Source organism: Periplaneta americana, chromosome 9, assembly GCF_040183065.1.
Source record: "Periplaneta americana isolate PAMFEO1 chromosome 9, P.americana_PAMFEO1_priV1, whole genome shotgun sequence".
Taxonomy (NCBI): Eukaryota; Metazoa; Arthropoda; class Insecta; order Blattodea; family Blattidae; genus Periplaneta; species Periplaneta americana.
This window is the reverse complement of record NC_091125.1, coordinates 126848777-126864804: the sequence shown is the minus strand read 5'-3', so window position 1 is coordinate 126864804 and position 16028 is coordinate 126848777. Positions and strand designations below refer to the sequence as shown.

The window sequence follows — 16028 nt, the reverse complement described above, 5'->3', positions numbered from 1 at the left end:
CTCTTTCGTGAACTAACCAATGGTGTTACGAGATTCAAATTTCCGCCAAGGGATTTCATATGTTGTCCAGTTTCCAGAAACATATAGCTACGCTTTGTGTGACTATTGTAGCTGCTTCAGTGAACTTTTATGTTTGGAGAGAGCAAGTTAGCGTCGACTTCTCAGGCTTACAAATTTTGTGGATGTTTGTAATTATATTACAGGCTTATTACTAAAGGTAAGCATATGATATTTAGTACAAAGATTTATTGTATCTTGATGAAATTTTAGGAAATGTTTTTGGAATTTTAGACAGAGCTGTAGTCGATATATAGGCTTAGCTTTACTGATAGAAATCTTAGCTGTTTGAGGCGAAATTTTGTTGAATATTAAGTGTTACATTTTATATTATTTTAAAAATTGCATTACAATAAGAATTTTAGAAATCTAAAGATAAGATGTGATAACAAAAAAGAAAAGGGAGACGCAATGGGTTCAGTGTAGCTTCTGTTTGATTTGTTATCGTGCTAAGTGCCAATTATAAGTGCTAGATGACTTACTTGCAAGAATTGTTACAGAAGATGAAACATGGCTACAATATTTTGGACCGGAGACAGAGGCAGACAATGGAGTGGCATCATGCAAATTCACCAAAGAAATAGAAATTCAAAAGTACACATTCGGCAGTAAAAGTTATGGCTACAGTGTTTTTCGATTCAGAAGGACTCTTGCTTGTGAACATCATGCCACACGGAACCACCATTAATTCTGACGCGCATGCTTCAACTCTCAAGAAACTTCAAGCTCGACTGAGTCGTATTCGACGACATCGGGAGAAGCTGGATATTCTGCTATTGCACGACAACGCATAGCCATATATCATTCACGAGACCACAGACCAGATCAGATTCGGATAGACAACACTGAAACAGCCGCCTTACAGTCCTGAACTGGCACCGTGCGATTACCATCTCTTTGGTAAACTGAAGGATCCCTTCGCGGAAGGAGGTTAGAAGTCGACTCCCTTGTGCACGCTGCTAAAGAGTGGTTCAGACGTGTTAGTCCTGACTTTTACCGTGCTGGTCTACAGGTCCTCGTTTCTAGGTTATGTAAGGCAGTTGAAAGGGACGGGGATTATGTGGAAAAGTGGCACTTTGTTCCTAAAGGATGCATCTACATTCTGTGAAAATAGCAAAGGTGTAGGATAAAAATATAATTTTTAAACAAATATTATGCATTACTTTTGGAGTTACCCTAGTAATATAGGCTATAGTAAAGTCCGTAATAAAAGTGTTACCCTTTCAGGGCAAAGAAGATCCCTTTTCAATTTCAATTTTTACTTTGTTTTCATTCTTATTACGTGTTGATATGTATTTCTATGTTTTCTTGCTATGAATATTAGACGGAATTACTATGTTTGAAGTATAGTAACAATAAATGAGAATTTCATTTCACATTAATGAATTTTTCCACAATTTTTCTACCTCTCATGAAATTATCTGTAGTAATGTCACGAGAGGTCTGAGATCTGCCGATAAATCCACGAGCGAATAATATATCCCTAAAATTCGATCACAAAATGTTAATAATTGTATATTAACGAATACTTAACCTATTCAGACTTTGTGAAGTTGAAATACTCTTAGATGAATATCGATTATTGCAATAAAGAAATTCGATGTCATTATTCAGTAATGCCAATTGCGAAAAGCGAAATAAAGGGTTAACATTGTTAATTACCTGTACTGCACTTTTCTCTTATTATTATAACAAATACATTTTCATTATCTGCTGAAATCATAATTTAATTTAACAGTAACAGTGGGGACAGCTATATACCAATGCTTATGTATTCACAGTGAGACATGTTGCTACACAGTGAAGCCATCTCTGTATAGATAGGCCTAATTAAAACACGAATTTTATTACGCCATACGAAAGGCAGTTTGTTCAAAGACATTATTACTATGCAAGGCCTTTGAGTTTGATATGCGATGATGTTACATACATTTGAACGTCTATTAATTGTTTAATTTCAATACAAATGTTATAGGCTACAATTTTATAGGTTACGTTAGGCCTACCTGTGGAAGCAGGACCAATGTCAGCTGTGCCTTGTTTCGACCGTTACTTACAATGAGTGCTACACGAAAACATTTTTTATAGCTCGACAAACGCATTATCGCTGTAGTGTGTAACGGAACTAAAGCTGCATCTACACAGTTCAATATTCCAATCGCATATGCGTGCAATCTGGGAAGAATAGAATCAAGTTTAAAAGGTACGTTCAATTAACATGCATAAATATTTTGTGTCTACATGGTGCGCCGTTTTGAACATGGTCTTCACTGCGTAAATATATTAATTAATATTAAATATCAATCTCGCATTCATTGCTTTAAAGTTGAAAGAAAAGTTTAACCGTGTAGTTGCATCTTAATGTATTCATGATCATCAATTTACGGGGAAACAGTTGGCGACGACTAAACAAAAGAACGACCATGCGATAAATTGATAGCGATAAATCTAGCTGCAGAAATTATCGCAAAGTCTGACTGTGATTGGTTGGAATTCAAAATTTCATTACACTTCATTGGTCGAAAATGGAATGACGTCATATAAACGAAATAGTCACTGTAATATCACGAAATTACCAAGGTTATCACGAAATAACCAACCTTTTAGCTTAAGTTGTAAAAGTGATTTTTGGCACTTGTTCAAGAACGTATCCAATCTTTTATGTCTCCAGATTTGTACAGCAAATTATCGTCTTTTAGATGAAAAAAATCGGAATAAGGATATATTTACACATTTGCATTTTAAATTAATGTTCATGAAATTATCACGAAATTACCAATGTTTACCTTATAAGCAGAAAACAACTGCAGTAGAGTCCCGATTACCCGGACTTCGATTATCTGGCCTTGTGTGTTATCCGGATCGCTTTTTTTATTACAGTAGTGTACGTATATACAGTACTGAACAATAACAAGGTTTTTATAGTCAATTACATACTGTACGCTATGATGAATAAAAATTCGTTCATTACATAATGTGAGCAACGTCTTTCTACATTATTGAATCCGACCTTTGTGCCTTTAAGATTACAGGATCAAAAACCACATAACGCTCTCACCCTTCGCATTATCCGGATTTCTTCCAGATTGCCATAGGCCCCTATAGTCCGGATAATCGAGACACTTCTGTACAAGTCATCAGAAACAATAATGTTTTACTGGTACCTAAATGGCTCATATAGGTTGAAAATCAACTGATGTTTACATCCCTTTGGTGATTTTGTTATTTGGTGCATAAGCGAAATATTAAAATAAAATAACATATTAGGTTATCTCTCTCTTTTTAAACGTATACACTAGGAAAAATAATGTTTTGAAGACAACGATAATGAAAATACAGTAATAATAAAAATAATAATGATAATAATAATAATAACGCCAACGTAAAAATTAAAATTCTTACAACCACAATCACCATCACCAGCATCAATATTACCACAATTATTACTAGTCATCACTAGAACCTTTCTTCTAGCATTAAATCCATTCGGTTCTTACAGTTTAAATCTTTTATTATGATCCAATTTCAAAGAGAAATATCTGGACTTCATGGTCGTGTTTTCAGCATGATACTAGCTTTCCGCTTACGACAACACAAAAGAAACACAATGCAAACATGTACAACTACTCCTGTGTAAAATAAATCCCTTCTTCACTGAGAATTGAACCTAGATACATATTATATGGGTTTTAAATTTTAAAATATCATAAGCGTGCCCTAACTTCAAAGACTTACCTTTTAAAAAGACTTGACTCAAGTCGTATGTCTGAAATTTTATAATAGAAAGAAAATTTTTCAAATTGTTACGTTAAGATATCCTTTTAGAAGTTGAGGTTACACAGAACTACTCCCAGAAGTGGTTGATGAGTAATGTCCTGTCTTTATATATAGCCTACACAAGGAAAGTGTTGGAGAAAGGAATTGCATCATTTCACACGATTGTGTTCCTCCAATTTCCTGACTTGTAAGCTTTTCTAGCACGCAAATAACATTAGGGTTTTTACACTGACTATTACACTCTCACTACGTCATACTACTTTGGCCAATAAAACGGTACGAAAGGACGTATTTCAACCAATCATGGCTGCTTATCGCACAATTTTATCGCGTCCCTAGCATTTGTTTAATTTTATCGCGTCCCTAGCATTTGTTTAATTTTATCGCGTCCCTAGCATTTGTTTCTTTGTTTGCCAACATTTGAAACTGCGCTGGTCTCGTTGCTTACGAGCAACGGCTGGTCTGGACGTCAAAAAAAAAAAAAAAAATATATATATATATATATATATAAATTACAAACCACTCCAGTCGATGCACAGCAGTTTCAAATATGACTCGCATTGGCATTCAAGAACAAGGATTAATAAAAATCACTGATCATACCTATACATCTTCTAAAATCCGATTTACAAATAAATGAAGAGCACCATTCGGAAATCCTGAATAAGTTGAATACATCATGTAGGCCTAAATCAACGAGTTCCACTTCTATTACGCATACGTCCAATATAACATCAATTGAACCACCAACCACATTCAAATTTGAAAATTGTACATTCAATAATTATTCCTTTTAAAATTATTCATTCGGAAATCCTGAATAAGTTGAATACACCATGTAGGCCTAAATCAACGAGTTCCACTTCTATTACGCACACGTCCAATATAACATCAATTGAACCACCAACCACATTCAAATTTGAAAATTGTACATTCAATAATTATTCCTTTTAAAATTATTCATTCGGAAATCCTGAATAAGTTGAATACACCATGTAGGCCTAAATCAACGAGTTCCACTTCTATTAGCACACGACCAATATAACATCAATTGAACCACCAACCACATTCAAATTTGAAAATTGTACATTCAATAATTATTCCTTTTAAAATTATTCATGAATAAGTTGAATACACCATGTAGGCCTAAATCAACGAGTTCCACTTCTATTACGCACACGTCCAATATAACATCAATTGAACCACCAACCACATTCAAATTTGAAAATTGTACATTCAATAATTATTCCTTTTAAAATTATCCATTCGGAATAAGTTGAATACACCATGTAGGCCTAAATCAACGAGTTCCACTTCTATTACGCACACGTCCAATATAACATCAATTGAAGCCCCAACCACATTCAAATTTGAAAATTGTACATTCAGTAATTATTCCTTTTAAAATTATTCATTCGGAAATCCTGAATAAGTTGAATACACCATGTAGGCCTAAATCAACGAGTTCCACTTCTATTAGCACACGACCAATATAACATCAATTGAACCACCAACCACATTCAAATTTGAAAATTGTACATTCAATAATTATTCCTTTTAAAATTATTCATGTTTATTTTTTATGTCATCGTCGTTAATTAAAACTTTTCTAACACTTGTGTATATTAGTTAGGTTATGTTATAGCTTCTGTATAAGATATTATGGATAGTCACGTATCAGAGATTGTTTAATATTAAGATTTATTGAATAGTAATCATTACACTGCCTGTATAAAGACACTACTGCCATCTAGCATGCATCTAGCGTAATATCTGTAATGTTGAGATGGTACAATAATACATTTGAAGACAGTTGTCTTTTCGTAAGTAAATTAATATTTTATTGTATTGGAGTACTTCGTTACTTCTAATCTTTATATACTTTCTTCTAGTCGTGTAATAGTCAATTAAATCCCACTCTAATTTTGATTTTCTCTAGATAAATCAAAACGTCTAGTGAGATTACTGTTGATAATAGAATAAGCATTGTTTTGAAATTATAAAGACTACTTTTAGTAACAATCGGTTTCGAACTCGTGTATTTGTGCCCCATTGCATCAGCTTATGATGCTGAATCTTGTAAAATAAAATATTTTATTGAAGCTTCTGATCTTTGTATATTTTTGTCGGTTAATTTCAAGGGAATAAATGATAATAAGTTAATTTGTAACCCAATTCATGCCCATAATCACGAATTAAATTAATTGTCGAGTAGGCTTTTCTCTTCACGCTCTTACGTTTGCCCAATCAAATTTAGAATTATAATTATTTATTAGGGTGAAGTTAAGGTCGTCAGGCCTTCTCTTCTACTTCGCCATATTGCATTGTATTGTATTTATTAACATTCCATGGTATTCATACATTGCTTTATAGCTAGAATATGAAACAAGTAAAAAAACTTATTACTATTATAAAGTCTTAATTTATATTTACAGTCTAGATGAAATATATACAAACGAGATTTACAATGTAGTCTACTAGTACAACACATAGTTTTGGTATCAATTTCATGAAGTGTTATTGAATGTCATGAATTCACCTACAGAATAGAAGGCGTTAAAATTAGGTATCTCTTTAATTTGGCCCTGTATAATCTTATGTTTTGAGTTTCACTTTTTATATCGATAGGGAGGCTATTAAAAATGTTTACTGCCATATAACGCACCCCTTTTTGATAGCACGATAGACTTGCCGATGGAGTATGAAAGTCATTTTTTGACGTGTATTTATGCTATGAACTGTTGAATTAGTTACAAAATTTTCACGATTACATATGAGAAAGATTATTAATGAAAAGATATACTGACAAGCCATGGGCATTATTTGTAGTTTTTTTAAAAATAGTCCTACACGATTCCCTAGATTTTGCACCTACTATTACTCTAATTACTCTTTTTTTTTGTAATAGAAATATAGTGTTACTATCTGTCGAATTTCCCCAGAATATTATTCCAAAACTCATTACCGAGTGGAAGTATGCAAAGTATATTGTTTGTAAGGTATTGATATTTACTATCTTTTGCATAGACCTAATAGCAAAACAAGCTTAATTTAGTTTGGGGGTAATTTCTTCAATATGGTTTTTCCAGTTTAACACATTATCGATTTTTAAGCCAAGAAATTTGGTTGTTGTTGTTTCTAATAGGGATCTATTGTTAATTATTGCGCTAGAAAGTTGCGAGTTTGAATTTGAACAGCATTTAAAATGAATTATGTTAGTTTTGTTACAATTTAATACCAATTTATTGACTGAGAACCAGTCACATATTTTGAAGACAATTTCTTGTGTTGAAGATTGGAATGTGTTGGAGTTATTGTCTGTAATTACTATAGTTGTGCCATCTGCAAATAATATGGGATGACCTACATCTTTTATTAGGGGGGCAAGATCATTTATAAACACTAGAAAAAGTAGGGGACCTAATATTGATCAAAATCAGAGGTAGAAAGTCATTCGTACAGTATAATAAAATTATCATATTCAATGTCTTTAGCTATTAAACATGCTACAGATGCTAGTAACAATGTAACATAGTACAATTTGAAAACTTAGACTGCTCGCAATGTAAAACATACAATAATACATAAAAAATAACGGTGCAGACAGTTAGCGAAACAATATTGTACATAAGAACAAATCTTAATCTAATTCCTTAAGGGGAGAGGATGGTATTTTTGATGAAAAATGACTAAATTTTCAAAAAAATCTTTAAAATACTCTGTGATATGTGTTGATCGCCATTTTTAAACTTTCTGCATTATGGATTTTTAAATCACTCGCCCACTTTTATTGTTGTTTCCAGTAAATTAAATTTTCAATTTTTTTTCTTTAAAATACCCTTTGATATGTGTGGAATGCATTGCATAAAATTTTGTGGGTATTTGTACCCTTATCGGATGTTGAGACGTCATTTTTAAACTTCCTGCGCTATGGATTTTTAAATCACACGCCAGCTTTTATCGGTTTCCAGTAACTTCATTTTTTTTGCTACATTGCCAGACAAAATGGATATAATTTCTGAATTATTATATATACATGCATGGAATTTAGAACACACATTCTTTAGACTATTAGGAAACTTTTCTCTGTAACAGGATTTTGTTAATTGATATCATTTTAAAAGCACGTCCGTTTGTTTGCAAGAAAGGAAATCAGAAAATTGTTACTAAATTTTAATTGTTTATTTTACAAACGTAGGGACTAATATCAAAATTCTGTTACAGACAGTTTGTAGAACATACTTTTGCAAATACATTGCAAAAACAGTTTGAATCTATCTTTAAAAACGGTTTAGATATATCGGTTTTAGTACAATCCTGCATTGGGCATATTTTTTTCAAATTTGGGCCCCCAAATATATATTTTTTCAAACTATTTTTATTTGCTTGAGTTGCCACAGCTATGAGCTCTCTACATACAAAAAATTAATAATTTACACCAAATAGAATAAAAGTTAAAAAAAAGACTATCCTCTCCCCTTAAGGGACAAATGAAAGTATTAAATTAATATGTAGCACTAACTTACTACAAAATTGAGGAGCTAAGAATAACAGCGTCAGATCCCAAAGAAAATTCATTTTGAGAAAAATGACATTTTATGTTTGTTTTAAAACCTTTGTGAATTTTTAACATTAAGACTTAATTTTTTTAGGATTTGTTAAATATAGTTCTAACAGTGTACCTGCAAATTCTTGAGTCTTTGTTGTTAGTAGTTCGTCTGCTTTTCTGTTGTACCTACAGAGTACCTATCTATATGAAAATTAAAAAAATGGGATAATAATGAGTTTCTTTATCTGTAAGTCCTTATACGTATAATCTAGCCTATATATGAATGTATCGAAAAGTTTAATTTTTAGTAAGTAAATCCAAGAAGGAGCACTATGAATGTCGGGTAAAAGTGTTACTGAACGCCATCATATTGACTACAACGCCATGAACTTGTAGTGGACGCAAACAAAAGCCCACATAGTTGGCTATATGCAATTTATTCACTGAGAAAGCTTTCCTTCCCACTAAGGACTAATTTTCAATGTGAAATATGAGAGCTTTGGCATATCCCAATTAATATGATACTTCACCGTATGAAAGGTTAATGGCAGGAGTACTCAGCCATACACGTGTCTCAAAATTCGAGATCGGTTGGGATCTGCCGTCTTTATTCTGAACGCCTTAATTGTGAAAACAATCCAATTTAAAAATGTATTGCTATCTACGTACAGATGCGAAAATAAAATTTGGAGATCCATTATTGTATAAATTTCGCTTACAACACACTGCGCATGTACAGTAAAAAAGAGACCCTGTATATACGCTACTTGTGGACAGTCGTGTGAAATTGTTGTCTACATACAGGTGGACTCCCATCAAGACTCGCTTCAAATTTTAATTCCGCATCTGTGCATGCTGAACATAACAATAACCATAAAAAATATTTTCTCATAGGCCTAACAGGGGAAATAAATAAACGATCTCATCAGAGGCTTATCTGGGTCTTATGAGTGCAATGATTCTACAATTAACACATAATTACTCTGCCTACCTTCATAATTCACTCTAGCTTCACTCCTGTGAGTCCCAAGAATGCTTGTAAGGACGCGAGTATCTCGTGTACTTTTTAATGATAATTCCTCTTTGTCTCTCATTCGTTCTTCCGTCAATTCATTCATTCATTCATTCATTCATTCATTCATTCATTCATTCATTCATGACATTATCCTCCGTATTTATTAGATTAAGTTCGTTTTCGATGTTTTTCCTCCCAGAATTCTCTTAATTACCATCAAACGGAACGACGAAAATCAGAGTGAGACAAGTGGTCAACAGGCTTGGAGCTCAAATGAACACCTTCTCTCAGCCCCAAAAGTCACTTGCACGGACGAGGAATCATGATGATGATGATAATAATAATAACTTATTATTATTATTATTATTATTACTATTAAAATCTTATTATCAAGCTCATAAAATCCCTTCAGGGCAAGGGCCTCCTTCTTACGTAGCGGTGGTTACTCACAAGGGGAGCCAGTCCGTGTGAGTTTGGGTGATTTTCCTATATGCCTTAAGGCCTAGTTACCTAATCACTTCCTGAGCTAGTTCTCATATAGTCTAATACTATTTATAATCTGTCTCTAGTTTTAGGTATTGGCGATTTCAGTTTTTGGTGTGCAGGTTTACCTCCTAGTCTACATTTCCGAATCAGTCTCATTGTGGGCGATCTGTAAGTTCATCTGCAGCAAACTCTTCATCAACAAACACATTATGGTTGTATGGCCAGATAGCAGAACCACTGATTGGAAGATTTTATTTCTTCAAGTGCTTTCTTCATGTCTTCTTCCGACCATTTGGCTTGCTCCGTCTTCCTCTTGAAAAATTAAACCATCTGAAAACACATTACGACCTTTTTAAGTAAAAATTAAGATCAATGTTGCTGATTTATAATTTAATTGGTGTGACTTAATGCCTCCACTATGTAAAATGATCTAAAACGCTTTATTACAATAGACAAATATATACAAAAATACAGCTGACACTTATATAGTGGATAAGTTATCTACTTTGCCCTATTCACTTTGCCCGCAGACGCCACTTCGCTTTTCATTTAAGGTTATGCAAACATAAACGTCAATAATCTTCTTCGTAAGTACGGCATTTTAGAACTAATTCTATCGCCTATATATTACTATCACATAACAAAGAGTTTCTGCAGTACTCTATGTTGTATATATGTTTCTCTTACCTTGAAATATTTTAAGAAAACAGTCCATTTTCTTCAAACACACGCTGACTTCGTCTCTTACTAGCTAGAATGACGACAAGTCAGTTCCAGCAGCAAAATCTGGTAGGGATTCTTCCCCAACATAGCAGAAAGCGCTACCTGTTGGCGTTTCTAAGAAATAGGCATTATTCTCTTTGCCCGGGTTATTCGTTTTGCCCGGGTCTCCCCTACATACATACAATGGTAGGAAATATAGCAGAAATTCGAACACTAATTGGTGTTCTCACAGATCACTTACGTCATATTTTAATTTTCTTATTCCCAATATGATGTTTGTGTGAAGAAGCTGGTAGTGTCATAGATGAGCATATAAGCCTATATTACCTAATAATTCTTAACAACTTTGCATGTAAGGTAAGAAGTTCGTTGTATTGGGAAACACTACTAAGAATGTTTAAACCAATTGTCTGAATATTAAAAGAAATACACAAATGTCTGAATTTTTTAGTCTTTATTTTCAAGTTTTGTATTAATTGTGGCATACATGTCTTGGAATATAGGCCTAATATAACATTTAGTATTTTATTTGTCATTATTTTAATGTTGAATTCTAGGTATTACAAAACTTACAACTTATTCGCTGCTCTTTTAGAACTTCAATTTTCGAGTGAATTTTGGTCATAATTGCAGTTTTCGCTTATTTCTGTTGCTTTCACAGGTGCAGTTCCAATTGAGGTTTTTTCAAGGCAACTTTTGATCGATAAATTGCAAACGGTATCTTCTGCAATTTTCCCACACTATAACAAAGGAGAAAATAATGAACTGAAAGATTTAATCATGCCACTATCTACTCGTAATATGTAAAAGTGAAAAAGAGAGAGAGCGAGAGCGTGCGTGCGTGCGTATGTGCGCCTCTAAACTCGACACGCTTTGCCCGATACATGCCAAAGTTTGCACATATGGCCTTCATAACTAGGAAAAAAACATATGCTACTTAAAATTGGACAAATGGACTTTAAATTTTTTAAAGGAATAAGAAATAAAAATAAAAGCGGTCAAACCTGCATTTATGACAATATTAAAATAGCCTCTTTTACATTCACTTGTTGTTCATTTCTATTATATTCAACATCGATTTCATGGGGCCGTGGAAAAAAAACACACAATTAAATAACATTGCTGATACACTATAAAAAATCTAGAAAATGTATGTAATGCGTACCTATTATACAGGTTCCGAGCAGAATGTGTTTTACACAACTGAATTCTTGAATTCTTTGAAATCACGAGGAATACCACCACATAATTTAATACTTAATGTTGAATCACCAATCATATTATTGCGAAATATTGACCCACCAAAATTATATTATAATGAAATAAGCGTTGATGTGAAAGAAAAAACTCGTGAAAAGGAAAGATGATGATTTTATCCCACTTATTCCTGTAATACCGACTAACACGGCTTTCGATTTTAAACAATTGCAGTTTCCAGTGTGATTAGAATTAGAATAATCGTAAAAGAGAAAGGAGCCATTATGTATAGTTTGTCTCTCAAAAACAGAACAAAAAAGAACATAAAAAGCACGAGGTTATAGTCGAACGCCGGACCTCAGGAATAAGAGGCCGGAACGCTACCATTACGCTATCGAATAACACAGAGAATACTTCAATTATAACTATAGATATCAGCCAACGTGGTCCAACAACATGTAACATCGCCTGTCTCCGAATTGTAGCGAAGATAACCGAAGGGAACTTTGTTTCAGGAGAGTGGACACTTTTTCTTTTGACAACTGTACATTACGGCGAAATGAAGAGAAACCGCTGAAAGAGTGAATGAAGAAGGAAGGGTACTGAAACTAATCAGAAAGAGAAAAAGAAATTGATTGGGTCACTGGCTAAGAAGAAACTAACTACTGAATGATGCATTGGAAGGAATTGTAAACGGGAATAATTTCGGGACAGAAGATTGTATCAGATGATAGACATTAAGATAAATGGATACTAAGAGGAAGACGGGGAAGAAAACTGTTAATGATAGAATAATGGAGAACTGATGACATAATATATAAAAACTTAAAGAACCCATACCGCTTCAAAATTGAAATCTAAGGATATAAATTCTTGTTATATAGCGACTATTGTGTACAATTATTGCATGGATTCATCGTCATGTGTATTATTATATCATTCCTGGAAATATAAATGTCTTAGTTCTGTATTTCGAAAAGCCTCTGTTACTGATATACGTGGTTTGTACATTGTGTTGGTATAAAAAATCTTGTAGTATCACTGATTAGATAGCTGCGGAATAGGACTTACAACCGGTTTTCAGTCGACCGGTCAGAGAGCATCCGTCAAGGTAGAGCATTCGACCGTATAATCGAATTTCAACCGGTTGCCCCTGATGCTTTGAAGGCTAGACAGAACACTGACATTTTCTGAGTACACAAACGGAGTAACAATTGAAATAAATTTATCGTGTGTAACTTGAAAATGTATTTGTTTAATATAGGCCTAAAATTCATTGCATGCTTTATTATACTTAGCTTCATAACATATATATATCAAAAATGGACACCGGTAAAAACAAAGGAAATAAGTGTAATGCATAATATGAAATCAGGTGTATAAAGAAATGCGAGAACAGAATAAATTACAATTACTAAATAGAAGATGAAATAAGTACATACATTCTATTGTAACGTTTACACTTTAAACTCAAAATACATATCTCTAAAACAGTAGTTGTTAATAATTTTATCCATGACCACAACGAAAAGCACGCCTTTACTAAATACTTTTGCGTTTGTAAAGTAGGCTTTTATTCAACATTACTTTATTTCACTAGTGAGATAAAGACTTTACCTCACAGTTTGAACTTTATCTCACAGTTCATTAGTATTTTCCTAGTACCCGGGCACGCACGTATACTTTTCCATTCAACTATTACTCAAGAAGTTAATATATTAGTTACTAGATGTCACTACCTCCACTTGTTTATTACCATTTCTTAAAAAAAAAATATATATATATATATATATATATATATACTCAATCTCCTTCTCTTTTCTGTATCTACTACGTCGTAATTTGTGCATTGCATCCATATCTAATACGTATTTTTTGAAGGGGCAGTATATGGTCTCAGGGGGACACACTCTGCTGGTGGGTGTGTACCATTAAAACCTGAGAAAGGCCATAAATTCCTTCCAAGTCCTATTCATGCAAGTCCTCGTCATGACCCCTGGGTGCATTTTGCAACTAAGACATGAAAGGGCGAAAATGCGAGATCCTGACGCAATAATTGGGACATACCAGCTAAGGGAGAGAACCCTGACAGAAAACTACCGCTGCCTTGCGGTGTAGTTGGCAGTACAAAGGCTAAGGGAGTCGACCCTGAAAGAAAATCCTGGTCCTCCAAGGAGGGGGTTAAGCACAGGGCTAGCTACCCGGTCTTATAAAAATATAAACTGCTACGTTTCCCAAATATATTAAAGCCGGACGGATTAACAGGCATCGACTTTCGCTGCGTAAACGGACTTTATCATTTGGAACGTGGAATGTACAAGGAGTAACTGGAAAGGCAGAGGGATGGGCACTTGTTGAACGTCAGAAGTGTAAGATACAAGCGACGGAGATGGAGGGAATAAGAAGAGTTGCTAGAGTATCCAGATTGGAAAGGAGAAGGAATGAGGAGGTAAGACAAATGATAGAGATGGAAGAGTCTGTAATTGAAAGAATCGAGAAGCGAACCCTTCATTGGTATGGCCATGTAAAAAGGATGAAAGAAGAAAGATGGCCAGAGATTATTCTGGAATGGTCACCTCGGGGAAGGAGGAAGCGGGCGAGACCAAGAAAAACATGGAAAGCTGGTGTCATGCAAATGATGAAGGACCGACATATGCAGGAGGAGGATTGGCGGGATCGAGAAGGATGGCGGAAGGGAATTCAGGGCAACCGCTGAAGAGTGGAGAAGCCCACAAAAGTAAAGTAAGTAATAATTTACCTTTTGGGATGCGAGGAGACTTGAACCTGCGAAGTTGGGTTTATAGGATTTTAAAGTAACACGCGTCAGTCAACTGAGCTAAACAGACACGATGATTAATTACATTTTAATATTCCTCTTAAGTTTACAGAAGTAAAATGTGAAATTTTTTTAATCACATTAGTCCCGTGAACACCTCTAAATAATCCCTGAAACTTCAAAAAGACGAAAATACACGTTTAAAATGAAAAAAAAATATATATTAAAATTATATAATTAATTATAATTTGTTATTTATCCAACACCTTAGATACCATTCTTCACTAATCACGGGCTCCTACATCATGACCTACCTAGTACACGTATCGATTCTAAAAATCCATCTATTATAGGTGATTATATGAGGGCTCGTGCTTAAATCTTTCCACTCGCGCAATAAAGATGCACTTACCTCACAAGTACTATAAATAACTATTAATTATTCTAAGGAGATGCAATATTTCATTAATAAATCATTAAAAAATATGTTTTGTTCCTGACGATACCAGCTGCAATATGTGAATGAATGAATGAATGAATGAATGAATGAATGAATGAATGAATCAATCAATCAATCAATCAATCAATCAATCAATCAATCAATCAATCAGTTAATGAATCTATCAGTGAATCAGTGAATCAATCAATGAATCCATGGGTGAATGAATCAATGAGTCGATGGATGGATGGATGGATGGTTGGATCGATGGATGATTGATTGTAGTGAGAGAAGAATGATCAATTAAATAATAGGCCTATACAATGATAATCACGTCCTTGTAAGGGCCCTTGGTACTCCTGCATGGCTCAATGTGGTCTGCCTTTGCCGTCCATCCACAAAAAGTGAGAAACAACTCGAATATTCGTTAAACCGAACCTCAGACACTCCGCGGGACGGATGAGCTTTGCATACCGACTACAGTTCTAGGCGTTCAGTAGCAATGTATAATTTATATTTTTCGTAACCGGTTATGCACGACTCTAATCACAGACTGCGTGCAACCTTATGAAACTGCCCAGTATTTTTAAGAGCTTGTGTATAGGCCTACTGAACATTTAAGGAGAATGACGAAACTCATTGACATGAACTATCACAAGAGATATCAGCAAATTATTTGTATAATTAAAAACGAGTAATTGTTTTATTTTTTTCTCTGATTACATCGTAAAGTGTTCTTAGAATTTATACACAAACACTATTTATATAGTTTTCTAATTGCATCTTCAGTATTGTAAAACTTGCAAAATTCTTGCTTCTGCTTTTTCTATATATGTATACTTTCACTATCAGTGGTTCAGGAAAGTATTGTTGAAGTTGTCAACTCAAGATATTTCCTTGTTGAACAGTTCCTTTATAATCTGAAAACGGATTCCGAAGTAATTTTGCTAAGCTGTAACATAAGAAGGAAAGAAAATAATAAAAACTTCCAGAAAATAAAAATGGTTTC

The 16028-nt window shown here is 33.9% G+C and overlaps 1 protein-coding gene across 5 annotated transcripts in view; it reads right to left on the bottom strand.

Annotated features, from left to right (window-relative positions):
* The window catches only part of LOC138706459 (uncharacterized), a 54906-nt gene that overhangs the window by 18010 nt on the left and 20868 nt on the right, over positions 1–16028 (bottom strand). Inside the window, exon 5 of one of the 5 annotated variants that reach the window (XR_011333999.1) lies at positions 10010–11347. Coding sequence is in view for 1 of the 5 variants with exons in the window: in XM_069835783.1 (XP_069691884.1) it covers positions 15899–15971 (73 nt within the window). In the remaining 4 variants the exon portion in view is untranslated. Of the gene's footprint in view, positions 1–3792; positions 3946–10009; positions 11348–13598; positions 15972–16028 lie in introns of those variants that run through there. The other 4 variants (XR_011333998.1, XM_069835782.1, XM_069835781.1 and 1 more) reach the window with 4 other exon arrangements.